Source organism: Schistocerca nitens, chromosome 8 (genome assembly GCF_023898315.1).
Source record: "Schistocerca nitens isolate TAMUIC-IGC-003100 chromosome 8, iqSchNite1.1, whole genome shotgun sequence".
NCBI classification, from domain to species: Eukaryota; Metazoa; Arthropoda; class Insecta; order Orthoptera; family Acrididae; genus Schistocerca; species Schistocerca nitens.
Window position 1 is genome coordinate 478,786,053 of NC_064621.1, and position 17,941 is coordinate 478,803,993.

At 43.3% G+C, this 17,941-nt stretch overlaps 1 protein-coding gene across 1 annotated transcript in view; it reads left to right on the top strand.

Annotated features, from left to right (window-relative positions):
• LOC126198727 (zwei Ig domain protein zig-8-like) overlaps positions 1–17,941 on the top strand; it is a 1,001,384-nt gene that overhangs the window by 907,071 nt on the left and 76,372 nt on the right. The window contains exon 5 of the mRNA XM_049935248.1: positions 13,246–13,414. Coding sequence (XP_049791205.1) covers positions 13,246–13,414 — 169 coding nt within the window. The remainder of the gene's footprint in view (positions 1–13,245; positions 13,415–17,941) is intronic.

The window sequence follows — 17,941 nt, forward strand, 5'->3', positions numbered from 1 at the left end:
AGAAACTGTCTGACTTCAGTGTCATAGTGAGGACGCGCACCGTCTCATTGGAGAGAGGTTGGGAAATAACAAGCGGGTTCAACAGCGTTGGAAGCACATGATCACGGTGCGTGTTATACATCTCCCCATTCAAGGTTCCATTAATAAACGCCGTATCCACCATTATCCTGTCCTAAATCTCACACCAAACCATCACCTTTTCACCATCAACATCTCTACAGGGATCCACCGCCGAGGGGTTTGCATCCGACCAGTAACGATAATGCTGTTGGATTTTTGTTACACTGATCTAGAGTCCATTCTACAGATTTTACCCGCCGATCTGGCTGATCCTCCGAGAGATGAAGTTGCAACTGTAACATGTGCGGGTGCCATTGGTGTGTGTGCACACGCAGGATTGAACACTGACTGACGACGGATATTGCTGATAACCGGCGCATACTGCGATGTGGACTTTTCACAAACGTTCCCACATCTGCAGTGCTGTCTCCTCATCGGTGGTCGATCTTGGACGTCCTCTGCGTGACTGGTCCAACACAGAAGAAATTTGTCCAATAATTAGGATAGTGTGATACGTGAAATGTCATTTGTGTCAGCACTCTCGGCATTGAAGTCTGCAGCAGTTACTCTGGTACTTCGTCCAGTACTCATTAATACAACTTCAATGCGTTACTGCTGTGAAAATGCCATAGTGAATCACCTGCACAATAAACAGAATTTATCACGTCCTTGCAATTTCAAATTTTAACAAGTCATAACTCCTACACAAATAAAGATGTTCTAAGACTGATTGCACAAGTGTATTCCTGACACGGAGGCAGTTCGAAATGATGAATCACTTGACCTCTTTCCCATTTGAAATCCGTAACCCAAATCCAAGATCGCACCACACCGCAAAAGTTGCAGCCCACGCAGCAGACACCCCTTAGTGGACGCCATTATGATTCCTCTAACCGTTCGACTTTTATAGGAGTGTATCCAGACTTTTGCCTCACCGCGAAAGAAACGAATTATGATAACTTGATATTATAACATCATGTACATACAACTATAATCGAGAGAGCAGAAAACGGAAAGACAAAATTTGCAAAAATGGGGAGCTACCTGCCTTCCCGACAAGTGTGGAATTTTTCAACAAGATAATGCGCCATGTTACAAGGCCAGGAGTGTGATGGATTGGTTGAGGAACACCGTGACGAGTTGCAATTGATGTAGTGTCCAGCCAAACTCGTCAGTTCTGAACCCGATCGGCCAACCGGGATGTCAGAGCTTATTGTCCCCCCCCTCCCCAGAATTAAGGTCCCCCCCTCCCCAGAAGAAGGTAATAATAGGCTGATAAACACATGTCAATCAATCTGGAATGACTAACAGAAATGGTTCAAATGGTTCTGAGCACTATGGGACTTAACATCGGAGGTCATCAGTCCCCTAGAACTTTGGCGCTCTTAACAACGGCGACCTGTCCTGACATCGAAGCAATGAGGACTTGGTAGGTCGCTGGAGAGAAGTGGCACCATACAGAAGTCACCTAACTCCCGTTAATTCTCGGGAGGGGGGACAATTAGTTCTGACATACCGGTTGGCCGATCGGGTTCAGAACTGACGAGTTTGGCTCGACACTACATCAATTGCAACTCGTCACGGTGTTCCTCAACCAATCCATCATACTCCTGGCCTTGTAACGTGGCGCATTATCTTGTTGAAAAATTCCACACTTGTCGGGAAACATGAAGGTCATGATGGGATATTCATGGTCTATAAGAATTGTATGACACTCCTTTGTCATCATGGTGCTTTGCAAGAGCTCCACCGCACCTATAGATGCCCTCGTGGATGTTCCGCAGAGCATAACGGAGTCTGGGCCAGTTTGTCTCCGTACCACAGTACAGTTGTTTAGGAGCTGTTCCCATAGAACACAACGGATCCTCGCACTCCATCGGCTTGATGAAGAAGGTGTCGGGATTCATCAGCCCTAGAAACTGCGTCTACATCCAGTGCCGATGTTCACGTGCCATTTCAGCCGTATTTGCCGATTTCTTGGTGGGTCGTCGGTGGCGGAGGCCCACAGTTAGGACTGTTCGGTGCTCTATGTGTCCAGACACTCTTGTACTAGGCCCAGCATCAAAGTCTGATGTTAGTTGCGCCACAGTTCGCCACCTGTCCTGTTTACCAGTCTTTCCAGCCAACGACGCCCGACATCTGTAAGGAGCAATCGTCGCCCAGCCCCACGAAATATGGACGTGGTTTCACCTTGATTTCGCCACGTGGAAGACGCTCACCACAGTACTCCCCAGCCACCCAACAAGTCGCGCCGTTTCCGAAAACTTCGGGCCGAGCCTCCAGGCCATCACAATCTGCCCTCAGTTAAACTCAGATATCCCGTTCTACAGACAGACAGCACTCTTACTGATAGTACATGCACCGCGTCTCTTACTAGCAGTCATTTTTCGCCAGGTGACGCTTCTATCTCCGAGACGGATTTATATCTATAGCAGGTCGGTTATCATAATCTTCTGGCTGTGTAAGTTCTCAAGTTGAGTAGGTGCATTGACATCAGGTGTTTGCAACACATGAAAATTCATACCGGACCGGGACCCTAACTTGTCGCGAGCGGACGCCTTAACGACTTCGGCTACCCGAACAGGCCTCCTGTACCGATCCAAATTTCTAAATGACACATGAGTGTTTTGTAGGCCAGGCGGTAGTTATGTACTTTGATGAACACTTGCTTGCCGACCGAAGTGGCCGTGCGGTTCTAGGCGCTACAGTCTGGAACCGCGTGACCGCTACGGTCGCAGGTTCGAATCCTGCATTGGGCATGGATGTGTGTGATGTCCTTAGGTTAGTTAGGTTTAAGTAGTTCCAAGTTCTAGGGGACTGATGACCCCAGACGTTAAGTCCCATAGTGCTCAGAGCCATTTGAACCATTTGAACACTTGCCTGTCGATACGAAGGTAGCGAAATCAGACCGCGTTCAAAGACATTTTGTCTGTCAGAATTTTATCAGTAAACTGTAGAAACATGGCTCGAAGACTTCTTAAGTAATAGAAACGAGTGTGTTCTCCGCGACGGTGAGTGTTCATCAGACACAAGGGTGTCGTCAGGAGCACGCAAGGGAAATGTGATGGGATCGCTATTGTTTCCTATATGACAGAGAGGGTGGCAGCAATTGTTTGCACATAATACTGCAGCGTACGAGAAGGTGTTTTCGTAGATTGACTGTAGGAGGATACAAGATGACTTAGATAAAATTTCTAGTTGGTATGATGAATGGCAGCTGGTTATAAAAGCAGAAGAATGTAAGTTGATGCGGATGAGTAGGAAAAAACAATGGTGTAATGTTCTGATATACGATTGGTAGTGTCCATCTTGAAATGGGCTTAACGTTGCGGAGCAATATGGAGCGAAAGAAGCATGGGAAGATTGTGGCTGGGATGGCGAATTGTCGATTTCGGTTCACAAGTAGAATGTTTGGAGAGTTTGGTTCATTTTTAAAGGAGACCGCATACAGAACGCCAGTATGACTAAACGTTAGTATTGCGCGAGTGTTCAGGATCTTCACAGAGTCGTGTTAAAGGAAGCCATCGAAGCAATTTATCGAAGTGCCTCTGGATTTGCTACTGGTATGTTCGAGTAACACGCAAGTATTGCGGAGATGATTCGGAAACTCGAGTGGAAATCCGAGGAGAGAAGGCGGTGTTTTTTTTTTTCCGAGGAACACTGCTGAGAAAATTTAGAGAATCGGAATTTGAAGCTGATTACAGACTGCTTCTACTGCCACCAATATACGTACATTTCGCATAAGGACCATGAAGGTACGATGCGAAAAATTAGGACATACGGAGGCATACAGATAGTGATTTTTTTCGTCGTTCTCTTTGCGGTGAAACAGGAAAAGAAACGACAAGTAGCGGTACAGGGTGCCCGCCGCCACACACCGTACGGTAGCTTGCGGATAATGTACGTAGAAACAGATGTAGTCCACGTGCTCGCACAATTCGTAATGACCGCACAGGGAGTACATATACCATTATCGCCGGAGAAAGCTCCGTCTTGGCGCTGAGAGCAGCAAAACTCGGCCTTGGGGTCCTGAGATCGATGATCCCTGCGGAGCTATCAATGGCAGCAGCAACAGGTCGCCGTAGCGCCTGGCGGCACAGTTTGCTGTTTCCCTGTAACCCAATATCCATGCGTTTGCTCTGCAAAGCGACGCCTTGCTCCGCTCGCTCACATTACTCAGTAATATGTCACTGCATGCGAACCTCATCTGCATACCGGTGCTACAGCTTTGGTATGCGAATGCGGTGGCGGCGTCGTCCTCTGAGCATTTCCGCGAGACAGGCAGCCGTGTATGAATGCCAAGCATGAAGTTCCGTCTTCCTTCCTTGAAATTAGCATCTTCCGTTCCCTCTTGCGAAAATAGAACACTGATGTAGTAAGAAAAAGAGTCAAGCAAAGTAACAAATTTTACGCTGGGAAAGGTGGGTATGTACTTTGCGGTTGTGACCTTTTCTCTGATGATTCCCGTCCGATTACAAATACCATATAATGTATTTTAAGCAACTTCTAATGTTCCCTTTACATCACACAAAATTGTTTTCACCTTTAATGAGTTTGTTTTCGCTGCTGGACTACATGTTCCGTTTCGAAAATAGGTAATTCTGAATATATTTTCTTAAGAAACACTGGTTCTACACTTCCAGAACGAGATTTTCGCTCTACAGTGGAGTGTGTATTGACATGAAACTTCCTGGTAGATTAAAACTGTGTGTCGGACCTAGACTCGAACTCGGGACCTTTGCCTTTCGGAGGCAAGTGCTCTACCATCTGGGCTACCCCAGTACGCCTGACAAATCTGCTTCACAGCTTAAATTCTGCCAGTACCTCGTCTCCTGTCTTCCAAGCTTCACAGAAGCTCTCCTGCAGATCTCGCAGAATTAGCACTCCTGGAAGAAAGGATATTGCGAAGAAATGGCTTAGCCACAGTCTGTGGGACGTTTCATTTTGCTTTATGTTGATGTTCCTCTTTGAAGACACTGTCCATTCTGTTTAATTGCTGTTCCAAATCCTTAACTGTCTCTGACAGAATTACAGTGTTTCAACAAACCGCAAACTTTTTATTTCTTCTCCCTAAACTTTAATTTTCTCCAGATTTTCCTTTCGTTTCCTGTACTGCTTGCTCAGCTTACAGATTGAATAACATCGGCGACGGGCTACAGCCCTGTCTCACTACCCTCTCAACCACCACTTCCCTTTCCTGCTCCTCGACTCGTATTAACTACCGTGTGGTTTCTGTACAAGTTGTAAATAGCCTTTGGACCCTTCTATTCTGCCCCTGATACCTTCAGAATTTCAAACAGGGTATTCCAGAAAACATTGTCAAAATCTTCCTCTAAGTTTACAGATGCAATAAACGTTAAGTTTCCCTTTATTTAACTTATATTCTAAGAGAAATAATAGGTTCAATATTGCCTCACGTGTTCTTCAATTCTTCGGAATTCAAACTGCTCTTCCCCGTGATCGGCTTCTACCTGGTTTTTCTTTCTTCTGTACAGAATTTGTGTTACTGTTTTGCAACCATGACTTACTGAACTGATTGTTCGGTTGTATTCACACTTGGCACCACCTCCTTACGTTGAAATTTCAATTATTATATTCTTCTTCAAATCTGAGGGTATTTCGACTGTCTTCTATATCATACACAACAGATAGAAGATTTTTGTCATGGCTGGTTATCCCATGGCCTTCAATAGTTTTGACAGACTGTCGTCTACACCAGGGCCTTGTTTTGATTTAGGTCTTTCAGTCCGATGTTAAATTCTTGTCGCAGTATCATATCCCCCATCTCACCTTCATCTATGTCCTCTTTCAGTTTTATGATATAGCCCTCAACTATGCCTCCCTTATATAGACTCGCTGTATACTCCTTCCATCTTTCAGCTTTCCTTCATTGCTAAGTTCTAGTTTTCCATCTCAGTTGGTGACATTGATACAGCTGCTTCTATTTCCTCCAAAGGCCTCTTTAATTTTCCTGTAGGCTGTATCTACCTTTCCACTAGTGATATATGCTTCTAAATCCTTACATCTGTCCTCTAGCCGTTCCTGCTTAGCCATCTTGCACTTCCTGTCTACCTTAGTTTTTAAATGTTTTATTCCAATTCACCTGCTTCATTTACTACTGATGTTTTCTCATTTCATCAGTTAAATTCAACAACTTCCGTGCTATCCAATGATTTCTACTAGACCTTGTGTTTTGACTTATTTAATCATCTGCTGCCTTAACTGTTTCAACCCTAAGACTGCCCATTCGTCTTCTACTGTATTCTTTTCCTCCGTTCTTAGTAACCGTTGGCTTATATTCCTTCTGAAACTATCAACAACATCTAGTTCTTGAAAGTTATCCAGGTACCACTCGTTAATTTCCTATCTTTTTGCAATTTATTCAGTTTTAATGTAAAGTTCATAACTAGTACATTGCGGTCACAGACCACATGTGCCCCGGGAAATGCCTTGCAGTTCAAAATCTGGATCACAACGCTCTGTCTTACTATTATATAATCAAATGAAACCTTCCGGTGTCTCCAGGTCTCTTCCACGTACACAACTTCCTTCTCAAACGAAGTGTTAGCGATAATTAAACCATGCTCTGTGCAATATTCTACCAGGCGGCTTCTTTTTTCATTCCTTTTCCCCAGTCCATATTAACATACTCCTTTTCCTTCTCTTCCTTTTCCTACTATCAAATTCCTGTCCCTCATCACTATTAAACTTTTGTCTTCCTTCACTATCTGTAAAATTTCTTTAATCTTATATGCATGTCAGCAATCTCTTCATCATCTGAGGAGCTAGCTGGCTTTTAAACTTCTGTAGATAGAATTTCTAACATTCTGAAGTTGATGTGAAAGTCACTATTTATCATCTGTCAATTAGCGGACTTAGCGAATTTGTTCTTCTGCAGCTTTCTTCTTTGCTTTCCTGTATTAAAATCAATATTTCAATAAAAGTTGCGGACATCACTCGGTCGCTGTCATTTACATCCATCCATAAACCTTGATCCACTCTCTGTCTCGTTTTGCTACGGAATTAGGTTAATTTTGATGATTTTTATCTTCGTTTGTCTTCCAACTACTGTTTCAGAAGACATATGGCATAAGTCCGTTGCATATTTGTTTTTCAACATCGTGTTAGCTGAACAACACTTCCAGCGTTCGTCGACTTACCCACGCGGCCTAGCGTCACGTCACACCACTTTCGTCACCAACCGCAGGTTCCCAGCCAGCCAATCTCGGCACGCATTCCGGCATGCTTTACGGTTTATCGGATCAGCTTCCGCCACAGACCAATGTCCGATGCCGCCAAAGGCATTATTTACTCTCGTTAGTTTACAAGTCTCTTTCGCTTTTGTGCCAACTGTCGAACGGAAATTTATTTTCTGGCAGTTTGCAAATACGTGGATTTCAGCAAAATATATTCCCAACGTCGCTTTTGGTTGATGATGTAAACATTCCACTATTGATGTTGGAAAGACGGCCTGGATGCCGGATCTAGGTTCACATAGTGGATATTCGCATCCATGTAAACGCCCCATAGCATTTTATTATTGAATTGCTACACTGCTTGACAACTGCTAAGGAACGATGACATTCTTGGACAGGAATAACCACAGGCGGTGATGGACGACTTGTAACGCAGTACATCCGTAATAGAAGAGCGGTATGTTTATAAGGAATTGTGGTACAGATTTCACCACATCGGAAAGCAGAGTAACAGACATAAATAACATTCATGTTGGACACGGATCAAACTGCCTATGGACTCAGTGAGAAATATACCCTCCTCTAGCAGTAATGCATACATAGCGTCTATTATTAATGTTGCCTACCCAACTGTAGGGGAGTTCTTGCGGGATATTGCCCCCTCCTCTCTCAAGACGTTTTTCAGTTCTTACATGTATCGGAAATGCGGTGTTGGCTGACAAACATGTCTTCCAGGAGCGTCCCACGTTTTCTCTACAGATTTTAGGTCCAAAGAGCCCGCAAGAAATTCCAGTCCTGTACGTTCAACAACTTCATTCTCCTGTGTGCCTGACACCTCAGAGATGCTATGCGGTTGGGCATCGTCATCCATTGACAGAAAGTCGGGACCTACCGCACCCCTAAACTGAGGATGATCGAGAATAGCCTCGCTGCAATAACTCTTTGTTGAAACGGTACATCGCGCAAAGATAAGCAGCAGTATTCGGCCACCGAGCGTAATGCCTGCCCACACAACAACGCCTAGGCTATAGTGATGACGCTCAGGAACATTCTGTGGTGTGTAACGTATTCCCGTTCTTCTGCACACTGACTGGTCGCCAATCACAAGCCACAGTGAAACGGGACTCGTCGGAGACCATCCCTGTGGATCACTGTTGTTGATCGAGACCAACATATCCCTTACACCAACTAACTCTTTCTCGACGATGACAAGGTTGAAACTAAATACATTTAACAGACTTCCTAGCATACAGACCACTATGATTTGTCGTCGCTGCATGTTTCTGGCAGAGACACGAGTACCGGTAGCGGTTTCAAGGTTTGCACCGATCTGCCTAGGAGTGAGATGTGGGTTACGAATCGCCACTAGGGCTAAGTACCGATCCCCTTGCGGTGTGGTTGTCCGGCAGACTTTCACATAGCATATCTACCTTCATCAGCCTTTTCGGAACCCGAGATAAATCTTTTTTGACGTCACCCATTAGTGGGCCCACAACAGTGACACTTTGACCGGCTTTAAGTTGCTCAACTGTTCTTCCACGATCGCAAGCACTTAAATGGTATCTTGTAGACTTGTTGCCGTACAACACAGACTGTTGCACTACTCCGTTCCACAACAAGTTTCGTTAATATCGTACTGAATGAACTGACGATTGCACACAGAGCGTTCGTGTACAGGCTTCACTACAGTTAACACGTCCCGCCTTCTACGTTTCCTTTTACTGTCACTGGCCGGGTGTTCCGCAACAATTGGCTGCAGTTCCGTAGCAGTTGGCAGTAGATCCTTAGCAAAGGTCACTGGTTCCTTAGCAATGGTCAAGCAGTGTACTTGGTCTGTATGAATGTCGATTAATGTGATTTTTTGACTATGCAGGCAGTGAAAGTACTGAACTGTCCAGGAAGCTACTCATCTTATTTAAGTGAAAAGAAATACTGTATACCTTTATTAAATACAGATGCAGAAACACGTTATACAGTATTTGCTAAATTGACAGAAGCACACAATCGATTACTTACTACAAATACTTGCTAATTCTCTAAATAGGAACAGGACTGTCTCCTTGCGCACTAAAACCTCTTCCAGCTCCAAAATGGTGGAGCACAATAATGTTTGACCTATGACCATTTATCACTTTTCTCCGCGTAGCTTCCGGTCTGGCTACGTGTGACAAAGCGTTTTCACACGCAGAATTTGGCAAGGACAAAACTTTTAAGCATTTCTTCTTGAACATCCTCTTCTTCCTTCATGCACGTTCTTAGACGTATTCAAGCAATTCGTATTCTCTCTTTACTAAAACTCTTACATGGGAGGTGATAGCCTCACTCGTAAACACTAAATACACCACACTAGTGACGAAGTCGGAGCTCATGATTTCCAAAGATCATTCGCCTAAATTATGGGGGATTCTGAAAATTTCGCATTTTATCAGACAGTCAAAATTGTTACGACCTTAACGTGTAGACACAATTGGGAAAAGTCGGTTTCCATCGTTCGAGTTCTGTTTCTTCGTCGAGTTGTGTCGCCTATAAAACTTATGTCTAGTAAATTTCTCGTTCACTTCCACTTTGTTGATCTATCTTAATAAAACTTGCCACAACGTAAGTGAAAATTTATAAGCAATAGCACAATGGCACGTTAGAACTAGTTTCATAGTAGTAATGCAAGCACCGTTGCTCCCGTTGTGTTTAAATTATTATTTCGTCTGCCAACTTTCCTGAGAAATTAATTTTTAAGTAGCACACTGCGAATTGTAACTTGTCATTTTGCAAACTGCGCTGTGGACAAAGCAGCTTAATATACAGGCTTATGTAGCTAAGCAGCTTATCGCAGATATTTCCGAAAACATTTCAGATATTGCAGTTCTGTATTCACCGATATTAATTGTGTGGAAGTCTTCACTAAACGACGTATAGACTCTTTTTACAGCTTCAATTACCGAAATATAGCTACCAATTTTGCTTTTTCAGATGAATATATAGTAAGTTTCTAAATATTTTAATTTTTAGGAAACTACTTATCGTGTTCCTAAGAGTTACATGCCGTTGAATTTATGTTTTTTTTTTTTATAACTACGATGATAGCAACAATAGTTCCAGCTCAAAAGCGAAGTTTCCGATGTCACCATAATTAATATAGCTATGAAAAGATATTATTCGTCATTTAGTTTGGTTTTTAAATTCATTTGACTCAGAATAGAATTACGATATTTTAAACTGTTCAGGAAATATCTCAGATGAACAGCTTAGCTGAATCACGCTGTATAGTGTCTGGGTCCCCACACCCAACAGACGGGTTACAATGGAAAACTCACCTTGCCTAAGTTCACCTACCTATGATTAAACCACTGGCTGCGTACTCGTCCTTAAATTGCCATTACTAATAACTGCACTGGAATTCATTCCGAAATGTAGCAGCAATTAACACGGAATGGAAACCTTTCCTCGTAAATAACGGTGGCATTTCTCGGATAATACTGCGTATATTCTGATACTATGGAAATAAATTAGAACTATTCTGTTCACTTTCTAAAATATGCTGTAGTCTGCAATGAAATGATATGTACTGTTAATTCCATCCCAGCCAAAATTTTCCTGTTTAGAGAAATCTGTTTATCGCGTACTGGTTAACGGTCGGTTGCATAGAGTAACTCAGACACATTCGGCGTCAGAGGAGATAAGCGTGTTCATCGGCCTTTCAGAATAGCTGTATCTTTACAATAGCCATACTTTTAATTCCATGACTGTTCAGAAAAATTCTCGTAATAATTACAGGGTGTGGTTCACTCTTATACGAAGCAGTCTCCATATGTGTTACTCTCAAAATTTGACATTTATCCCTTCTCCGTACAGCTGTTACGCAGAGCGATAAATACTCTCGGTTAGCACACCATTCCGCATGTTTAGTGGGCCGTGCTGGCGCCAAACTTCTCCCTGTCACGACAATTAATCGACGCAAGGGTGCGTCCGCAACCGATCAGGCACTGCGTTCAGAGTATAGATACGTATAGCAGCTCGCTACTTACTATTTACAATGTCAGTTAGAGGCTGTGAGTGATTGTCTAAATTTGCACACTTCATGGAGAACACAAAATCTGGCACATCCTGGCTGAACACTTGAAGAGAAGCATATTACTCATGCCGATAAAGCCAAAGACATCACATTCTCTTTTGAAGATACTTTCAGCTACCCTGAACCATGCCATGCACCTGATTATGACTGTATGTAATAAGCAATAAATTTCATTTGTGGAAGACGAAGAAGAACAAAATGGTTAGCCTCGTTCGATAGCTTTGTTTCTGCGATTCATTTGTGGAAGACGAAGAAGAACAAAATGGTTAGCCTCGTTCGATAGCTTTGTTTCTGCGATGTTCGCTAGTGGTTACACTACGACAGAAACATATCAGTCTTCCTTGGAAGCGTTTCCTGTAACAACAATGTTCGTGACCTGCAAATGACCTCCTGATCGAAGCTCATCTCAAGAATAAAGAACACCTACGCCTGCAGTAGCTGTTTGTGGTTAATGATGACGATCTTCAAAAGGTTTATTAAGTAATTTATCTGTTTCATAAAACTTTTACCAATGTTTGTGGCCACGAGGTCTTTCGACAACATTCTTCTGACATTAAGTGCTTTGCAGTTACATGTACATTACGTTTTAGTTACAGCCGAGTGGTTCAGCGAGTCTGATTCTCAAGCAAATAACCTGGGTTCAGCTCCCGGTACTGCCAGGGACCTTTGTGGGACTTGTGATACCAACGGAGCAGCTACTTGAGATGTAACAGCTCTAAAGTCTGAAAAGTCAACTATGGCCGGGAGAGTGATGTGCTGACTCCATGCCCGTCCATACCAAATGATCTTGATACCACATAGCAGAGGATGACATGGCAGCCGGTTGGCATCGCGTAATCTTCAGGATTTGATCGCGGCATTAATTTTTGTAGATTCGTCTACAGTGCGATTTTTATTTTCTGAGTGTGCTAGTAAGGTTATTTACCGAAATGTTTCACGGTCCACAAAGATTGATACATATATTTCAGTGCTATCTTTAAATAAGCTTTATATTTAAAGAATCTAATTGCATACGTTTTGTCCTTGTTTGACACATGCAGCACGAGAATAAACACAGCACCATTACTTCACATTTTCACATACAATTGTTTACATTCGAAAAATTCTTAACTACTTTGATATCATCTATTTCAGTCGCTAAGGTAGCACATAAATTAGAACCTGTTTTTAATAGCATAATTATAAGATGGCACATACTACATCGTGTGATTATCTAGTAATTCAGACAAGGACATAATGAATGAACGAATGAATGATTTAAACATGGAATTCACTTACGGTCCGTACTAAAATACATCAACTTTTTTACGGAATTGACAAATGTGGGTTACGAAACAGATTTGGGTATTGTGACTATATACGGACGTAAGTTGTTTGCGAAACATGAAACTTGTACCGGCCTAGGAATCGAGCCCGGATGTCCTGCTTATCGCATTAATCACTTCGGCTATGCCAGCACGCCTCCCAGTTCGGCACTGATTTTCATTTGTCACAAACAGCTGACGTCAATGAACAGATGCAATATTCGAATCTATTTCGTAATGTTTACCATAGCTACAATCGTCACTGACAGTATCTGTTCCTTCAGACTTGTATGCAATCTGAAGGACATTGTATTGCGTAGAGACACTGTATAAATACAGATACTGAAACCATCAATGACCACAGATTTAGGTACATTTACGTCACTGACATACCATGTACATGATGATAGCAGCCTGTTGCCGAAACGCCCCGCTTCGGTAAATATTGCTAAAAAGTGACTTGTTTATACAGTCGCTGAATTCAGCAAATTTCGTACAGCATGAATGAATTTAGATTCAAAGTGTTTGTCACTAACGCGAGTGTTCCCAGTTTGACGCGACGCGTCTGAATTCTGCATGGCTGCCATTGGTTGCATGGCCTGTTCCGCTGTTGCAGATCATCAGCTACGACAGCCCGCGGGGCGGCGTGTCGGTGATCACGGAGAAGGGCCCCACCACGACCAGCTTCCTGCTCATCAAGCAGGCGCGGCCCTCAGACTCGGGCCGCTACCAGTGCAACCCTTCCAACGCGCAGCCGCGCCAGGTCAACGTGCACGTGCTGCATGGTACGTGAACGTCTCCCAGGCAGCACGCTGTTCACCACTATTAAAAACATTAAAAAGCACAGAAACGATATCTACTCTGACTTAATACTTTAGTGTGTCTACTTGGTGCTACTTCGGCCGACATCTATCAACATGTCAACTATAGTACACAGGAAGTACCACAGCAGTACTGCAAATTTATGTACACAATGTTTAAGAGAAAGCTATTTACACATTCACTCATCAAACAGTACAAGCCTTAAAGAACAATATGTCGCTGGTCAGTATTTTTTATGGTCTTTCTGACGCCTTTGATTGTGTAGATTATAATTGTTATAAAAAAACTCAGTTTTCATGGAATTGATGGCCTTACACTCATCTGGTGGGCATCATACTTGACTAACACAATGCAAAAACTTTTGTTCAGTAATTTAGCCAATGTCAGAAGGGAGAAAATTTTAATAACAGGAAAAAAGAATGGTCAGAAAGGGAGCCCCATAGGGTTCAATTTAGAGTCCACTCCTATTCGTTATAATTTTGAGTGACCTTCCACTTAACGTTCAACAAACAAAATTGGTACTTTTGCGATTATAATAAATCACAGTAGAGAGAAACCAAGAGAAGAGTTGGTAAATGATATAAGCTAAAGAATCATTAAGTGGTTCTCTGAAAATGGACTCTCCCTAAATTTAGAAAAAAAATACACTACATTCAGTGTTGCACAACAAATGCCGTCATCTGATGTAGCACATGAGCAGGGGTCAGTAAACAGGAATGAATGCTCCGAATTTTTCGTGTACATATTGATGAAAACTTGTACTGGAAGAAGCATATTACTGAGCATCTCAAGCAATTAAGTTCAGCTACATTTGTTCTTCGGACAGTTACTAATATTGCAAACAAACGTATCAACCTCCTGACATATTTAACGTATTCCCACTCTTAATGTCGTACAGAATAATTTTCTCGATCACCGCACACTTACAAAGTATTCATTGCACAAAAGCGAGCAGTAACAATAATATGCTGAGATCGATCGTGAACGCCACCTAGTTACCTCAGCAAGGAGCTAGACATTTAACTGCACAGTCACAATACATATATTCGCTAATGAAATTCGTCATAGTAATCCGTCACAGTTAAGCAGAACTGTGATGTACATACCTACAACACTAGAAGCGGAAAATGGCCTTTGTTACACATTGTTAAAGCTGCCCGTGGTTCTGAGAAGAGTTCGGTGTGTAGGAAGAAATGTTTTTGATCATTTTACCAATAATATAAAATGTCTGACAGGTAGCAAAGCAAGTTTTAAAACTAACTTAAAATTATTTCTCCTGGACAGTACCCTTCATTCCATTAACGAATATCTACTTAAAAACTGGTAGCTAGTATAGAAAATTAAGTGTAGTTGCACGAGTAGGACTAAAAATAAGATGTTAATTAATGTTAAAGCTAATCATGTATACATACCCTGTATACTGACTCATTCCACATCATTTGGGTAAATGAACGGTTACAATGATAAGCAGAAACAGCAACTAAAACAGTGTCCCTTATCCTTACTGGAGGTAGTGTTCAAAATGAGACAAAGACTCCCATACATATGTATACACCAATCTCGAGAAAAAATATTTTTTGAGATATGGACGATTTTACTTGTTTCGAGAACGTTCAGTACTCAGTGATGCAGGCTGTCTTCCCATTGTCGTTCATTCCTCATTTCTTGTAGGTTACATGTGTCACCGTATATAGTACCCTGTGGTGCTGCAGTGAGACGAAGTACTTACAGGTGTCATCTACATAAGCCGGTCTGTACATACCGTTTGGAGATTTAAGTATTATCAACGAAAATTGTGACATATCATTTCCTGGTTGTCAATGCGTGACAGCACTGTCCATCATTCTAGTCGACTCCGCAGTTTCCGTTTATGAGGGAAAAGGGATTTCTGGTCGGTTTGCAGTTTGAGCTTCTTCTAACCCTTCTAAATACGTGATGATAATAACGGACTAGGCTGATCTTAAGGCTGAATAAATTACCCATGAAGGCCGGGTTATGCAATATAGTAGCATACATACTTGTAAAACTACCAGCAGGAAGCAGCACTATACAGTAATGATGTTAGTGGCAGCAGGAAAGAACAATAAAAATGCCTACTTCATGTTTCTGATTCTGTTTGCCTCATATAATGATTTTAAGGCCTAAATGTTAAATAATTTCGTGGAGCGGTTTGGAGTTAGCGAAATCGAGGAGGCGCCTGTCAGCGCTCGTGGGATTCGCGAGGCTAGTCTTGTGTCCTCTGACGGGGACACAAATGTATTTCTAAAGTCGATGATCAGTGATCAATGAATTGGTTTTCACTGTGTGGAATGTTTCAAATTATAAGGGCCATGAAACAGTTTCCGTTTGAGCGTTTGCCGCGGCGTATATGCAACATAGTGCTGTTTCGATGCGGGTTTATAAGCACCCACATGTAGGTAAGGAATTAGGGTGGCATCCGTCTCTTTTCCGATGTTCGTGCGGTAAATATGGAAACGTGAACTATGGCGACATCATTACTAAACGCGTCGAAATAGGACTTACGTGCTGAGTTTCTTTAGTTGGCTGCCGACATCCATCAGAGAACAAAGAATGTGCATATGGGGCATCATGTCTGTCGAAAACCACCGTTATGTGTCACATTCCGTAGTGCTTACGATTCGACACAAGACACCCTCGATCTATGACACCAGCCTCACTCATCCGAACAAGTCGGAAAAATGGTTCAAATGGATCTGAGCACTATGCGACTTAACTTCTGAGGTCATCAGTCGCCTAGAACTTAGAACTAATTAAACCTAACTAACCTAAGGACATCACACACATCCATGCCCGAGGCAGGATTCGAACCTGCGACCGTAGCGGTCCCGCGGTTCCAGACTGAAGCGCCTTTAACCGCACAGCCACACCGGCCGGCGAACAAGTCGGAGACTCTCAAATTCCCGCCCTGTACTCCTGATCACAGCCCACGTGATTATCGGGGGTTCATCCCCTTAAAAAACGATCTTGAAGGGTCGGCGATTCACGTCAGACGAGGATGTGTAGCAGGCAGTTACGGTCTTTTTCACGCAACAGGGTATGGTGTTTTACCATATGGGTATCTTCAACCACGTGAACTTTACGGCTTTCGAACGCAACCTTTTTGATCGCCCCCTTTGCACGATATAGGAGGGCATGTTGGTGGGACATAGAAAACAGTACAGTTATTGCCGCAGTGCGGAAAAGGAGCTAATTACCTGAAGTCCAAAAGGGCACGATCATTGACTTTCCGGTCAAGTGGAAGCATTTCCAAAAGGGTTAAGTTCGTAAAATGTTCGCGTGCCGCCGTGATTAATGAGTAACATGTACGACAAAATGTCGCCATCCAAAACCGGAGCCAAGTCAGCTGTGACGCATCACGAGCCATAGTTAATAGGGGTGAACGAGAGCTGCGGAGATGTGAACATTTGAACATACGTGGAGCACCTGACCAGCCAGATGAACCAAGGGATTACCAAAGAGCCTCTTCTCAATTACCGTTCAGCGAAGATTGCTGCATCTAGGCCTCCGCAGGAGGAAATGTTGTTCATTAACGATGAAGGCTGGTCTTCCACAGACTGCCAAAAGGTGGTCTTTTCAGATGATTACGTTTTATGCTCCATCAGACATATGGCGGCTGGGGCGTGTGGCCCTACAACAATCATCGGAAGGATCCAGAATGGAGGAGGTAGCGTTATGGTCTCGAGCATGTTTTCATGGCTTTCCGTGGAAGATCCAGTCATTCTGGAAGGCACAATGGGTAAACACATCTATTCTTGGGGACCATGTCCACTCTTAAATGCCTATTTTTTCTCGGTGATATGGTATATGCCAGAAGGAGCTGGCCACCAACTTCCCCGGCTTTAAGCCCAGCTTAGGATCTGTAGCGGCACGTATTTCGGGCTGCTCGCGCCACGGATTCTCAGGCAAGGAACGTAGTACAGATAGGCTCGCCATTGGAGTTGGCATGCCTCCACGTACCTATCCTTACCTGTCGCAACGTCACTGACTTCTGCCTGGACGTCTCGCAGTGATCTACACTGCTAAATGTAGTTATTCTGGGTTCTGATAGTCGCATTAATGTGTCTAGACAGTATAGAAGAAGAGACCATTTTAACCTTGTTTCGCGGGTGAGAGCGATACTGGCGACTATTATTTATCATGATGTAATACCTGTAGCGGGGCGCAGAAATAAGGTCCGCCCTAAATGTTTTCGAGGAAGTCTACGGAGTAACAAGCTGCCTGATTTGTCTCGCGCATCGAGTAGCATTAAGAGTGCGTGGCGGGAGTTCTGGCCGTGGCCACGAAGGGATCGCCAGACACTACGGGAGATCCGAGACGACAGATGAGAAGGAACGTTTCAAGATATGACTGACATCGGGGGGGGGGGGGGGGGGGGGAGGAGGAGGTTGAGGAGGAGTAAACAACGTAACAAAGTAGACAGCGAGAAGTAGTCCTATTAAAAGCGGGAAAATGCAACTATAGTAATCTTC